This window comes from Leucoraja erinacea, unplaced genomic scaffold, assembly GCF_028641065.1.
Source record: "Leucoraja erinacea ecotype New England unplaced genomic scaffold, Leri_hhj_1 Leri_103S, whole genome shotgun sequence".
Lineage (NCBI taxonomy): Eukaryota > Metazoa > Chordata > Chondrichthyes > Rajiformes > Rajidae > Leucoraja > Leucoraja erinaceus.
Genome location: NW_026575275.1, coordinates 223,528 through 238,172, shown reverse-complemented (window position 1 = coordinate 238,172; position 14,645 = coordinate 223,528). Strand labels below are relative to the sequence as shown.

General features: G+C 47.5%; 1 protein-coding gene across 2 annotated transcripts in view; it reads left to right on the top strand.

The window, feature by feature from the left end:
• Positions 1 to 14,645, top strand: part of pcgf1 (polycomb group ring finger 1) — a 68,310-nt gene that overhangs the window by 11,437 nt on the left and 42,228 nt on the right. Inside the window, exon 3 of one of the 2 annotated variants that reach the window (XM_055665027.1) lies at positions 12,274 to 12,426. The exons of the other annotated variant lie outside the window; for it this stretch is intronic. Coding sequence (XP_055521002.1) covers positions 12,274 to 12,426 — 153 coding nt within the window. The remainder of the gene's footprint in view (positions 1 to 12,273; positions 12,427 to 14,645) is intronic. 2 annotated transcript variants of the gene reach the window in all.

The following is a 14,645-nucleotide window of genomic DNA, read 5'->3' as shown; positions in this document are numbered from 1 at the left end:
CAAGCTCTCCAAACTATTTTTTTTCTCTTTTATTCTGCCATCCTTGTTTTTCTCTTGCTTCCATCTTATCATCGGCTCCTACCCTTCCCTGAGCCCACTCTAGATTTTAGTTTAGTTTAGAGGTACAACGTGGGAACAGGACGTTCGGCCCCCTGAGTCCATGCTGACCAGCGATCACCCCGCACATTAACACTATCCAACACACGAGGAACAATTTACAATTTCTACTGAAGTGAATTAACCTACAAACCTGTACATCTTTGTTGTGGGAATAAAGCAGAGATGTTGGAGAAAACCCAGGTCACGGGGAGAACGTACAAACTGTGTGCAGACAGCATCCATAGTCGGGATTGAACCTGGGTCTCTAGCGCTGCAAGGCAGCAACTCTACCGCTGCGCCACCGTGCTACCCAAGAGTCGAGAGTGTTTTATTGTCATAGGTCCCTGATGGGACAATTAAATTCTTACATGTTGCAGCACAATAGAATATGTGAAGATGTAAACATAGTACATAATGGGGGAAGAGAAAACAAAGAACAAGTTCAATAAATAACAAATATAGTGCAATAATAATTTAGTCTTTTGCAGTTCAGAGCTCAGAGCTTATTCGTTGTTGTGTTTAATAGCCTGATGGCTGTAGGGACGAGTCTGGTCCAGAACCTGGACGTTACAGTTTTCAGGCTCCTGTACCTTCTCCCTGATGGCAGTGATGAGATGAGAGTGTGGCCAGGATGGTGTGGGTCTTTGATGATTTTGGCTGCCATTTTAAGTACGATAGATCCCTTCGTCGATGGGGAGGTCAGAGCCGGTGGTGACAACTTCTTGTAGTCTTCTTCGCTCCTGGATGTTCAAGTTGCCGAACCAGGCCACGATGCAACCAGTCAGTATGCTCTCTATCGCGCACCTGTAGAACACGGTATGAACATTGACTTCTCGAACTTCAAGTAACCCTTGCTTTCCCTCTCCCTCCTCCATCCTAGTTCTACATAGAAACATAGAAATTAGGTGCAGGAGTAGGCCATTCGGCCCTTCGAGCCTGCACCGCCATTCAATATGATCATGGCTGATCATCCAACTCAGTATCCCATACCTGCCTTCTCTCCATACCCTCTGATCCCCTTGGCCACAAGGGCCACATCTAACTCCCTCTTAAATATAGCCAATGAACTGGCCTCAACTACCCTCTGTGGCAGAGAGTTCCAGAGATTCACCACTCTCTGTGTGAAAAAAGTTCTCCTCATCTCGGTTTTAAAGGATTTCCCCCTTATCCTTAAGCTGTGACCCCTTGTCCTGGACTTCCCCAACATCGGGAACAATCTTCCTGCATCTAGCCTGTCCAACCCCTTAAGAATTTTGTAAGTTTCTATAAGATCCCCTCTCAATCTCCTAATTTCTAGAGAGTATAAGCCAAGTCTATCCAGTCTTTAGAGAGTATAAACCAAGTCTATCCAGACTGGTTTCTCTAACCAGTCTGACTGTCCTGATTACATTTTATCTTTGTATGCTTCGTTGTCACCTTTCCCTAACTCACAATGATCTATTCTACATATTCCTTGATCCTCGTCCCCTTTGATGTCTCATTTTCACACCTTACCCGTAACTATCTCTGTGTCTCCCTCCCCCCTGACTTTCAGTCTGAAGAAGTGTCCCGAAATGTCACCCATTCCTTCTCTCCACAGATGCTGCCTGTCCCGCTGTGTTACTCCAGCATTCTGTGTCTATTTACAAACAAATGAAGCCAGATTAGATGAGGCATCTTGGCTGGCATGGACGAGTTGGACCGAATGGCCTGTTTCCGTGCTGTGGGACTCTGACTCTATTCATTGCTCTTCAGCCAGCCAGCAAGAACCTGAGCTGAATGTTCATGGTGTTGGCTCCCTAGCTTTCCTTCATCGACTGCCATTCCTTCTGCAGTTGTACAGAGCTCTAGTGAGACCACACCTGGAATATTGTGTGCAGTTTTGGACCCCTAATTTGAGGAAGGACATTCTTCCTATTGAGGGAGTGCAGCGTAGGTTAACAAGGTTAATTCCCAGGATGGCGGGACTGTCATATGCTGAGAGAATGGAGCAGCTGGGCTTGTACCCTCTGGAGTTTAGATGGATGAGAGGGGATCTTATTGAAACAAATAAGATTGCTATGGGCATTGACACACTAGAGGCAGGAAACATGTTCCCGATGTTGGGGGAGTCCAGAACCAGGGGCCACAGTTTAAGAATAAGGAGTAAGCCCTTATGAGTATAGAAGTTGGGATGTAATGTTGAAATTGTACAAGGCATTGGTGAGGCCAATTCTGGAGTATGGTGTACAATTTTGGTCGCCTAATTATAGGAAGGATGTCAACAAAATAGAGAGAGTACAGAGGAGATTTACTAGAATGTTGCCTGGGTTTCAGCAACTAAGTTACAGAGAAAGGTTGAACAAGTTAGGGCTTTATTCTTTGGAGCGCAGAAGGTTAAGGGGGGACTTGATAGAGGTCTTTAAAATGATGAGAGGGATAGACAGAGTTGACGTGGATAAGCTTTTCCCACTGAGAGTAGGGAAGATTCAAACAAGGGGACATGACTTGAGAATGAAGGGACTGAAGTTTAGGGGTAACATGAGGGGGAACTTCTTTACTCAGAGAGTGGTAGCTGTGTGGAATGGGCTTCCAGTGAAGGTGGTGGAGGCAGGTTCGTTTTTATCATTTAAAAATAAATTGGATAGTTATATGGACGGGAAAGGAATGGAGGGTTATGGTCTGAGCGCAGGTATATGGGACTAGGGGAGAATACGTGTTCGGCACGGACTAGAAGGGTTGAGATGGCCTGTTTCCGTGCTGTAATTGTTATATGGTTATAAGCCATTTAGAACGTAGACGAGGAAACACTTTTTCTCACAGAGAGTGGTGAGTCTGTGGAATTCTCTGCCTCGGTGGGCGGTGGAGGCAGGTTCTCTGGATGCTTTCAAGAGAGAGCTGGATAGGGCTCTTAAAAATACCGGAGTCATGGGGATATGGGGAGAAGGCAGGAACGGGGTACTGATTGTGGATGATCACCCATGATCACATTGAATGGCGGTGCTGGCTCGAAGGGCCAAATGGCCTCCTCCTGCGCCTATTGTCTATTGTCTATTGCCTCCGTCGTCAATGGCCCTCTCTGAACACAACCTATTCACACAGACTTTTCTTTAAAGAAAAACTCTGAATCAATTAATATCTGCTCCCTAGGTGAACTTAACAACCTGCAATAAATGCAATTGATATTATTGCGTCTTGGCAGTAAAACGCATACTTCACAAATCTTAATGTAATTGTGACTTTTATTGGCACATCTAAATCTCCGTATTTTTTTATCAAAGAGATGACTAGCAGATTTTGGGAGAAAGGGTTGTGAAATTTAATCAGTTCCTCAGTTATCAATTATACAAGTTCCCATGGAGGAAATGCTGAATAATGCCATGAAGGGAGTGTAGGAGAGTGGTAGAGATGAGCTTTAGACTGTACTTTACATTGAAACTTCGACTTCAACTTTGACGCAGATACATAGAAACAGCACGGTGGTGCAGCGGTAGAGTTGCTGCCTCACAGCGCAAGAGACCCGGGTTCGATCCTGAATAAGTGCGCTGTCTGAACGGAGTTTGTACATTCCTCCTGTGACTGCGTGGGTTGTTTCCGTGTAATCCAGTTTCCTCCCACAGATTCTGCGCCAGCCAACAATAGTCTTATCCTGCACGCATTCGGGACAATGTACAGAAACCAATTCACACGTCCTTGGAGTGTGCGCGGAAACCGGAAAACTAATGTGGTCACAGTGAGAAATACAAACTCTGTCTAGACAAGTACCCGTAGTCAGGATCGAACCCAGGTCTCTGGTGCTGTAAGGTCTGGGAGGTCATTTAAAAACGTTTTCATCCAGAGAGTTGTGAATTTGTGGAATTCCCTGCCACAGAGGGCAGTGGAGGCCAAATCACTGGATGGATTTAAGAGAGAGATAGATAGAGCTCTAGGGCTAGTGGAGTCAAGGGATATGGGGAGAAGGCAGGCACGGGTTATTGATAGGGGACGATCAGCCATGATCACAATGGCTCGAAGGGCCGAATGGCCTCTACCTGCACCTATTTTCTATGTTTTTAAGGCAGAAACTACTGCTGAGTCATTCCTCGCACTTACCTGGAAGCAGGTACAATATTGGCCTCTGAGGCTTTTAGATGTACAGGGAGTACAGAGAAGGTTCACCAGACTGATTCCTGGGATGTCAGGACTTTCATATGAAGAAAGACTGGATAGACTCGGTTTGTACTTGCTAGAATTTAGAAGATTGAGGGGGGATCTTTTAAAAACTTACAAAATTTCTTAAGGGGTTGGACAGGCTAGATGCAGGAAGATTGTTCCCGATGTTGGGGAAGTCCAGAACAAGGGGTCACAGCTTAAGGATGAGGGGGAAATCTTTTAGGACCGAGATGAGGAAAACTTTATTCACGCAGAGAGTGGTGAATCTGTGGAATTCTCTCCCGCAGAAGGTAGTTGAGGCCAGTTCATTGGCTATATTTAAGATGGAGTTAGATGTGGCCCTTGTGGCTAAATGGATCCAGGGGGTATGGAGAGAAGGTAGGTACAGGATACTGAGTTGGATGATCAGCCATGATCATATTGAATGGTGGTGCAGGCTCGAAGGGACGAATGGCCTACTCCGGCACCTATTTTCTATGTTTCTATGTTTCTAGATAGGCAGAGAATTGAGAGATTTATCTCGGACTATCCTTAATCGCACTTGGCTGGCATTACCTTGCACTAAACGTTATTCCTTTATCATGCATCATATACACTGTGAATGGCTCAATTGCAATCATGTATTATCTTTCTGCTGACTGGATAGAACGCAACAAAAGCCTTTTCACTGTATTTCGGTACACGTGACAATAAACTAAACTCAACAGTATCTTAGTATCCTCCCATCCCCCCACCCTCGGGCCTCCTCCTCCCTTTTTCCTTCCTTCTCCCTCCCACCCCCCATCAGTCTGGAGAAGGGTTTCGGCCCGAAACGTCGCCTATTTCCTTCGCTCCATAAATGCTGCTGCACCCGCTGAGTTTCTCCAGCATTTTTGTGTACCTTAATATCTTAGCATCATGTTTGGCGTCGACACTGTGGGCCGAAGGGCCTGCTCCCGTGCTGTTCTACGTTTAGCTACCCAACCTCGGTGCCATATGAGGATGCTGGGGTAACAGAGAGTTGGATACCTGTGGAGTTTCAGTAAACCTGCTCTCTTTCAGGCCAATAAAATGTCCCCCATTTAAAGGACTTAAAATGTCCCCATTACAAGGCAAGAAAGAAAAGGTCGTTAAACGGAGGGTTGGTAGGAATTCTCAGTTTCCTGGAGGGATCCTCCACATTTTCCTGGAGGGAAAATGAGCATTCCTAGCCACCCTCTGTTCAAGGACCTTTTCTTTCTTGCCTTGTACGTGAGGCTGGCTGGTTCCGATTACCTGCAGCCTCTCCCAACTGTTTCGTAACTTCGTGGGAAGCTTGGAAAGGACAAGACTAGAGACCAACATCGCACCTCCACTAAAGGGCGGCACGGTGGCGCAGCAGTAGAGTTGCTGCCTTACGGTGCTTGCAGCGCCAGAGACCCAGGTTCGATCCCCACTACGGAGTTTGCACGTTCTCCCCGTGACCTGCGTGGGTTTTCCCCGGGATCTCCGGTTTCCTCCCACACGACAAAGGCGTACAGGTTTGTGGGTTAATTGGCGTGGTAAATGTATAAGTTGTAGGATAGTGTTAATGTGAGGGGATCGCCGGTCGGGATGGACTCGGTGGACCGAAGGGCCTGTTTCCGCGCTGTATGCCTAAACTAAACTAAACTAATGGGTGCAGGCAACAGCAAGGGTTTTAGTTTAAGAAGGAACTGCAGATGCTGGAAAATCGAAGGTAGACAAAAATGCTGGAGAAGCTCAGCGGGTGCAGCAGCATCTATGGAGCAAAGGAAATAGGTGACGTTTTGGGACGAAACCCTTCTTCAGACTGATAGAGGGTGGGGGGGGAGAGAAGGAAGGAAAAAGGGAGGAAGAGGAGCCCGAGGGTGGGGGGGATGGGAGGAGACAGCTCGAGGGTTAAGGAAGGGGAGGAGACAGCAATTCTACGCTGCCCGACTTGGCAATGGGTTTACAACGGACCTATTCGTGAAGCGGGAAATCCTCCCTATCACCATCGCTGGAGAGCTCTGGACTTGTCTGCTTTCCAAGCAAGTTGCAGTCACCAGGGATGAGGTTATTGCTTAGTCAGCGTGGAAACAGGCCCCTCGGCCCAACTTGCCCACACCAGCCAACATGTCCCTCTACACTCGTCCCACCTGCCTGCATTTCCCCCATATCCCACCAAATGTGTCCTATCCATGTACCTGTCTAAATGCTTCCTAAATGTTGCAATAGTACCTGCCTCTATTACCTCCTCCGGCAGCTCGTTCCATACACCCGCCGCCCTTAAGTACAAAAAAAAGTTGCCCCTCAAGTTTGTGTTCTTTCCCCCCTCACCTTAAACCTATGGATCTAGATCTAATATTGTATAGTGGTGACACAACGAACTGCAAGTGGTATCCAGTCAACGGAGGTATAAATGGAGTCAATAGAAGGGAGGTTGATTTGTGTGATGGTCTGGGCTGCGATCTTGGATGGAGCTGTTCCCAAACCTTGCTGAGATGCATCCCAGGCAACTGAATCATCCTACCACAACCAGAGAGAGCAGTGCTGAACTACAGTCTACTTCTTTGGTGACCCTTGGGCTCTCCTTGGCTGGCTTCACCTTGCACTAAACGTTATTCCCTTATGGGGCTTTCTCACGGAGCGACTTGACGCAAGATGTAACCCGAGTGAAGTGGTCGTGGTCTAGCACGATATCACACGATATAACGGGGGGTAGATAAAGAGTTCCCACGGGTACTCGGCATTTCTGTTATTTGTGCGAGTGACTTGTCCGTCTCCCGAGCTTTCCCGTTAAATCTTGAATGAACATCGTGAACTGTGAAGTGTTGTTAAATCATCACGTGGCACAAATGATGTAACTTTTTTTTTCACACACTATAAATATCCTCCCTTGGTTGAATTGGCTCATTTGGAGACATGCCTGTACTAAATAGTCTCGAGTACAGGATGGTGGTGTTTTTCATTGACGCGCTGTATGCAGCAGCCCTCTATGTGAATCGAGGACGCTTGCGTGAAGGCAGAAGGGTGAGATTAATTAAAAACATTCTCCAACAAATGACAATGAGGTGGGACGTCCTCGATGGACACATGTTCCAGTGGCGATATTGAGACCACCTTTTTTACTCACCTTCTGTCCCCTCTGTCCAGCTTCCGGGGTTCACCGTTCGCAGGAGTTCCCACGGTAAACGCAAGAGTTATTACGGATACCGCACTGGCCACTACGTCCATATAATGTTTCAATGTACAACCACGAGTGTTCAAGTCACTCTTGGAGAAATTCAAGCTTGAATTTTCTCCCAAGTCAACAAGTTACACGTGTACCTGCCGTTAGCGCCACGGTGGTCCACGAATGCCGTACGGTTATCGTACGAGGTTCCCACGATGTTCGACTCTGGTTACCTCTTGCGTCAAGTCGCCCCGTGAGAAAGCCCCATCATCATCTGTATTCCCTACCAATGGCTCGATTGGAATTATGTATTGTCTTTCTGCTGACTGGTTAGCACGCAACAAAAGCTTTTCACTGCATGGGCGGAAAATCCAGGGGGGGGGGGGGGCGGGGGCACGCCCCCTCCATGTTTTGAGAGATGGGGGACAATTCCCCCCCCCCCCCCCCCCCCATGTTTTGTAAACCAGATTTTGAAATTCGGTGAAAAAAACAATTTAAAAACCTCCGCTTTCCGTGAGACAGTGGGGCAGGACATGATGATTCAGCGCGAAGATTGGAGGAAGGAGGTCCTTGTGGAGCGGAGCTTGAACCAGCCCGTTCGCGGTGCCTTTCATCGCCCGGCGCGGCTTAAAATCGGCGGTGGGATCTTCCATCGCCCCGCGGTGAAATGATCTTCCATCGCCCCGCGGTGAAATTGTTGCATCGAGACTCCCGATGTTGAAGCCCCTGCCAGGCGATGGAAGATCCTATCCTATGTTTTCTACAGGGCGTCTGTAGAGGTTGGTGAGAGCCACAGAGTATAAATCTGAACGAAATTATGCTTGCAATACACACTCTTGCCACCAGGTGTTGCTGTTTCTCCTGATATCATTCTGTGTCATAGAGTCGTACATAGTGTATAACAGTGTTAGGATGTTAATATTGCAGCACATGTTATTAAGTAGGTGTTATTGTGCTTCTACGGAAGCGGAGGCATGAAAATGCATTTGATCAGCTTACTGTGCAGCCGAGAGTCGTACAGCATAGAGACTGGCCCTTTGGCCTCCCTATAACCACATTAGCCATAAGGGGCCGAACTATTCCGAGCCCATTCTACAGAGTTTGGAACATCGCCTTCTATGACCCGGTGATTCAAATGCTCCCGGGGTACTGTGGAAACAAGGATTAGCATTTGCCGGTTTGCCAAGGAAAGACACAGAGTAATGCCCCAGTCCCACTTTGGGAAACCTGAACGGAAACCTCTGGAGACTTTGCGCCCCACCCAAGGTTTCCGTGCGGTTCCCGGAGGTTGCAGGTGGTTGCCGCAGGTTGCAGGTAGTGGAAGCAGGTAGGGAGACTGACAAAGAACTCCGGGAACCGCATGGAAACAGCACGGAAACCTTGGGTGGGGCGCCGTCTCCAGAGGTTTCCGTTCAGGTTTCCTAAGTGGGACAGGGGCATAAGGAGTCAAGAGTAGATGCAAAATGCTGGAGTAACTCAGCGGGACAGGCAGCATCTCAGGAGCGAAGGGGTGGGTGACGTTCCTCTGAAGAAGGGTCTCAACCCGAAACGTCACCCATTCCTTTTCACCAGAGATGCTGCCTGTCCCGCTGAGTTACTCCAGCATTTTGTGTCTTAATCTTTGGTGTAAACCAGCATCTGCAGTCCCTTCCTACACAAAGAGTCAAGAGTGTTTGATTATCCACTCCCTTCCCCCCCCCTCACTACACCCAGCTATCACTTGCCAGACTTTGACCTGCTCCATGCCTCTTCCAGCTTTCTTTCCCCTCCCCCTGACACCCCCCCCCCCCCCTCCAACACCCCATAATCGAAGGGTCCCGACCTAAAACGTCACCTATCAATGTTTTCCAGAGATGCTGCCTGTGTTTTAATATGTACCTGTTAAGCTGCAGCAGGTAAGAATTTCATTGTTAATAATTCTTGAATGATTTTTCTAAAGTCCAATTCCCTTTTGCAGGTCCCCAATGAATCAGCTTCCATAATATGTTTCAGGAAAAAATGCCAGACTGTACACTTGGCAAGAACAATATAATTCTTACTTGCTGAATCTTAACATGCCTGGAAATGCAATACACAGATAAAATATAATTTTGAAAAAAAATCAATAAATGAATAGCTGTGACCCTCGGCAGCAATAATAGCGCAAAAGCCTGCAGACTGTTAATAAGTCAGAGATAGTCCCAAAGATCTGGCATAGCGTCTGTGGTGCCAGCAGCCAAATTCTTTGCCTGGTGCTTCTGTCAACAGTGGTTAATTGTCAGATGTACCGAAAACTGATGAAGGAAATTCTTACTTGCAGCAGCCTAACGGGACTATGAGCACAGTTCTCAATAGATAACATCGTAAAACACACACACAGCAGTTCCATACATAAATTAACCCAATATTAGGGAGGGGACAGCAGGGTGGCGCAGCGATAGAAACATAGAAATATAGAAAATAGGTGCAGGAGTAGGCCATTCGGCCCTTCAAGCCTGCACCGCCATTCAATATGATCATGGCTGATCGCCCAACTCAGTATCCCGTACCTGCCTTCTCTCCATACCCCCTGATCCCTTTAGCCACAAGGGCCACATCTAGCTCCCTCTTAAATATAGCCAATGAACTGGCCTCAAGTACCTTCTGTGGCAGAGAGTTTCAGAGATTCACCACTCTCTGTGTGAAAAATGTTTTTCTCATCTCGGTCCTAAAGGATTTCCCCTTTATCCTTAAATTGTGACCCCTTGTTCTGGACTTCCTCAACATCGGGTACAATCTTCCTGCATCTAGCCTGTCCAACCCCTTAAGAATTTTGTAAATTTCTATAAGATCCCCCCCTCAATCTTCTAAATTCTAGTGAGTACAAGCCGAGTCTATCCAGTCTTTCTTCATATGAAAGTCCTGACATCCCAGGAATCAGTCTGGTGAACCTTCTCTGCACTCCCTCTATGGCAAGAATGTCTTTCCTCAGATTTGGAGACCAAAACTGTACACAATACTCCAAGCGTGGTCTCACCAATACCCTGTACAACTGCAGTAGAGTCGCTGCCTTATGCCAGTGACCCAGGTTCGATCCTGACTACGGACGCGGTCTGTACGGAGTTTGTGCGTTTTCCCCGTGACCCGCGTGGGTTTTTTTCCCCGGGACCTCCTGTGTCCTCCCACGCTCCAAAGGGGTACAGATTTGTGTAGGTCAATTGACCTTTGTGTGTGAAATAATTCCATTGTACGGGGATCGCTGGTCGGTGCGGACTCGGTGGGCCGAAGTGCCTGTTTCCGCACTGTATCTCTAAACTAAGCTACGCTAAAAATGAGTGCAGAACAAAACACAAGCCCATGATGTATCCCAATAGAATACCTTCTATGGCGCACCTGTGGAAGTTAGTGAGCGTTGTAGTGGATATAATTGCTGGAAAAACTCAGCAGGTACGGCAGCATCTATGGAGCGAAGGAAATAGGCAACGTTTCGGGACGAAACGTTGCCTATTTCCTTCGCTCCATAGATGCTGCCGTACCCGCTGAGTTTCTCCAGCAATTTTTGTCTACATTCGATTTTCAGGTCAAGTCAAGTGAGTTTATTGTCATGTGTCTCTGATAGGACAATGGAAATTCTTGCTTTGCTTCAGCACACAGAACATAGTAGGCATTTACTCCAAAACAGATCAGTGTGTCCATATACCATAATAACCATATAACCATATAACAATTACAGCACGGAAACAGGCCATCTCGGCCCTACAAGTCCGTGCCGACACAACTTTTTTTCCCTTAGTCCCACCTGCCTGCACTCATACCATAACCCTCCATTCCCTTCTCATCCATATGCCTGTCCAATTTATTTTTAAATGATACCAATGAACCTGCCTCCACCACTTCCATTGGAAGCTCATTCCACACCGCTACCACTCTCTGAGTAAAGAAGTTCCCCCTCATGTTACCCCTAAACATCTGTCCCTTAATTCTCAAGTCATGTCCTCTTGTTTGAATCTTCCCTATTCTCAAAGGGAAAAGCTTGTCCACATTAACTCTGTCTATCCCTCTCATCATTTTAAAGACCTCTATCAAGTCCCCCCTTAACCTTCTGCGCCCCAGAGAATAAAGACCTAATTTATTCAACCTATCTCTGTAACTTAGTTGTTGAAACCCAGGCAACATTCTAGTAAATCTCCTCTGTACTCTCTCTAATTTGTTGACATCCTTCCTATAATTGGGCGACCAAAATTGTACACCATACTCCAGATTTGGTCTCACCAATGCCTTGTACAATTTTAACATTACATCCCAGCTGCTATACTCAATGCTCTGATTTATAAAGGCTAGCATACCAAAAGCTTTCTTTACCACCCTATCTATATGAGATTCCACCTTCAAGGAACTATGCACGGTTATTCCCAGATCCCTCTGTTCAACTGTATTCTTCAATTCCCTACCATTTACCATGTACGTCCTATATTGATTTGTCCTGCCAAGGTGTAGCACCTCACATTTATCAGCATTAAACTCCATCTGCCATCTTCATAAATATATACCCATTTTCGGATTTTCCAGCATCTGCAGATCCTTCTTGAACGTTGTAGTGGATATGCTGGACTTAGAAACATAGAAACATAGACAATAGGTGCAGGAGTAAGCCATTCGGCCCTTCGAGCCTGCACCGCCATTCAATATGATCATGGCTGATCATCCTCAGACTTCCAAGGACGAGGCGCTGGTGTGGTTTCTTCTGCTGGCTGCCTGCAGTTTCGAGGTAGCGGCTCCTGCAGATCCCTTTGACGGTGGGGAGGTCGGTACCCGTGATGGAGCCGCGTTTTTTTTGCCATCTCCTTCGTTCCCGGCCGTTCCGAGTCGCCGAACCAGGCCCGCTACGGAGCCGGTCTGTCCGTCTGAGAAGTTTGCTTGCCCGAGTCTCGAGAGCACGGCCAATTCAAAGGTCCCCCTTTTCCCTTTTCCAGTTTGCAAGAGCTGCATTGTGAAGTACCTACAGACCAGCAAATACTGCCCCATGTGTAACATCAAAATCCACGAGACCCAGCCTCTCCTCAACCTCAAGCTCGACCGAGTGATGCAAGACATTGTCTTCAAGCTGGTGCCCGGCTTGCAGGAGAGTAAGTATGTTTGCAGCTTGCCTGAGAACCTTTCCTTCGCAAGTCTGTTCCATCTGATTTTCTGTGTGTGCTTGCTATGGGGGAAGTGTGCAGCGAATGGTCGCCAGGACATGAGGGTGGTGCAGCGGTAGAGATGCTGCCTCATAGCGCCAGAGATCCAGGCTGTGGGTGCTGTCTGTATGGAGTTTGTACCTGCTCGCCTTGACCAGTCAGACAGTGTGAAACGGGCCCTTTGGCCCAACTTTCATAGCTTTCATAGCAAAAGGATTTGAGTATAGGAGCAGGGAGGTTCTACTGCAGTTGTACAGGGTCTTGGTGAGATCACACCTGGAGTATTGCGTACAGTTTTGGTCTCCAAATCTGAGGAAGGACATTATTGCCATAGAGGGAGTGCAGAGAAGGTTCACCAGACTGATTCCTGGGATGTCAGGACTTTCAAATGAAGAAAGACTGGATAGACTTGGTTTATACTCTCTAGAATTTAGGAGATTGAGAGGGGATCTTATAGAAACTTACAAAATTCTTAAGGGGTTGGACAGGCTAGATGCAGGAAGATTGCTCCTGATGTTGGGGAAGTCCAGGACAAGGGGTCACAGCTTAAGGATAAGGGGGAAATCCTTCAAAACCGAGATGAGAAGAACCTTTTTCACACAGAGAGTGGTGAATCTCTGGAACTCTCTGCCACAGAGGGTAGTCGAGGCCAGTTCATTGGCTATATTTAAGAGGGGGTTAGATGTGGCCCTTGTGGCTAAGGGGATCAGAGGGTATGGAGAGAAGGCAGGTACGGGATACTGAGTTGGATGATCAGCCATGATCATATTAAATGGCGGTGAAGGGCCGAATGGCCTACTCCTGCACCTAATTTCTATGTTTCTATGTTTCTTGCCCATGCTGACCAACATGTCCCGTCTACACTAGTCCCACCTGCTTGCGTTTGTATCATATCCCTCTAAACCTGTCCTATCCATGTACCTGTCTAAATGCTTCTTAAACATTATAGTGTCATAGTCATACAGCATGGAAACAGGCCCTTTGACCCAATTTGTCCGCACCGGCCAACATGCCCCATCTACCATAGTCCGACCTGGCTGCGTTTGGCCCATATCCCTCTCAACCAATCCAATACACGTACTTGACTACATTGGATTGGATTCATTGGATTCAATTTTGGATTGGATTCAATTTATTGTCATTGCATTTTTCAGTGCAATGAAATGGTTTAGCCTGCAGTCATAACAAAGAATAAATAACAAAAACAAACACTCAACACAGTTTAAAGTCCCAAAGTCATTGTCTCTTCCCTCCTTGCTCTCCGTCTGCGCTGAGGCAATCCAAGCCTCCGATGTTGTGACCCCGCCGGGTGATGGTAAGTAAGTCCCGCGGATGAATCCGTGCTCCGCAAACGGGCCGGTTCAAACTCCGTGGCCCGGGGGGCGGTCGAAGCTGCTGAAGCTGCCGCCCTCCAGTCCAGCGGACGCAGCTGTAGTTGCGGGAGCTCCGGAAAACAGAACTCGAGCTCCCGATGAAGTCGTCCACTGGCCCGCCGCCGAGCCTCCGAGGCTCCAAAGTCGGGTCGGAAGTTGGGTCGCCCCGCAACCACAGCCCCGATGTCGGCCAGCCGCGTTGGTAAGTCCTGGCTCTGCCTCCGGAGCTTCGAGGTCGGTCGCAGTTGGCGGCCGCCAGCTCCGCGTTAGGCCTCAGTGCAGACGGACACAGAGGATACGGCAGGAAAGGTTGCATCCCACCCCGAAGGAAGAGTCATAAAACATGTTACACCCACCCCCCCACACATACACGACTAAATAAACCGAAATAAACTGTAAAAACGGACAAAAGAAAACAAAAAACAGAAAAGACAAACGCCAATCAGTGATTCACGTACACTAACACTATCCTACACACACTGAGGGACAACATCAAGGAGATGCATGACATTTATACACAGATGCCTGGAAATTATATCGATTATATGCAAACATAAAGGTTGTTTGGCATCATATTTGGAGCCTGTTTCCTGGCTGTAGTTTAGTTTAGAAACAGGAGCCAGTGGGACCGAGCCGACCAGCGATCCCCACACACTAACATTTTCCTACACCCACTAGGGACAATTGTTACATTTACCAAGCCAATTGGTAAACTCTAAGCTCTAGTCTAAAGTCTAACCGAAAACGTCAAGGGTCCATTTCCCTTCCACAGATACTGCCTGACCCACTGAGTTC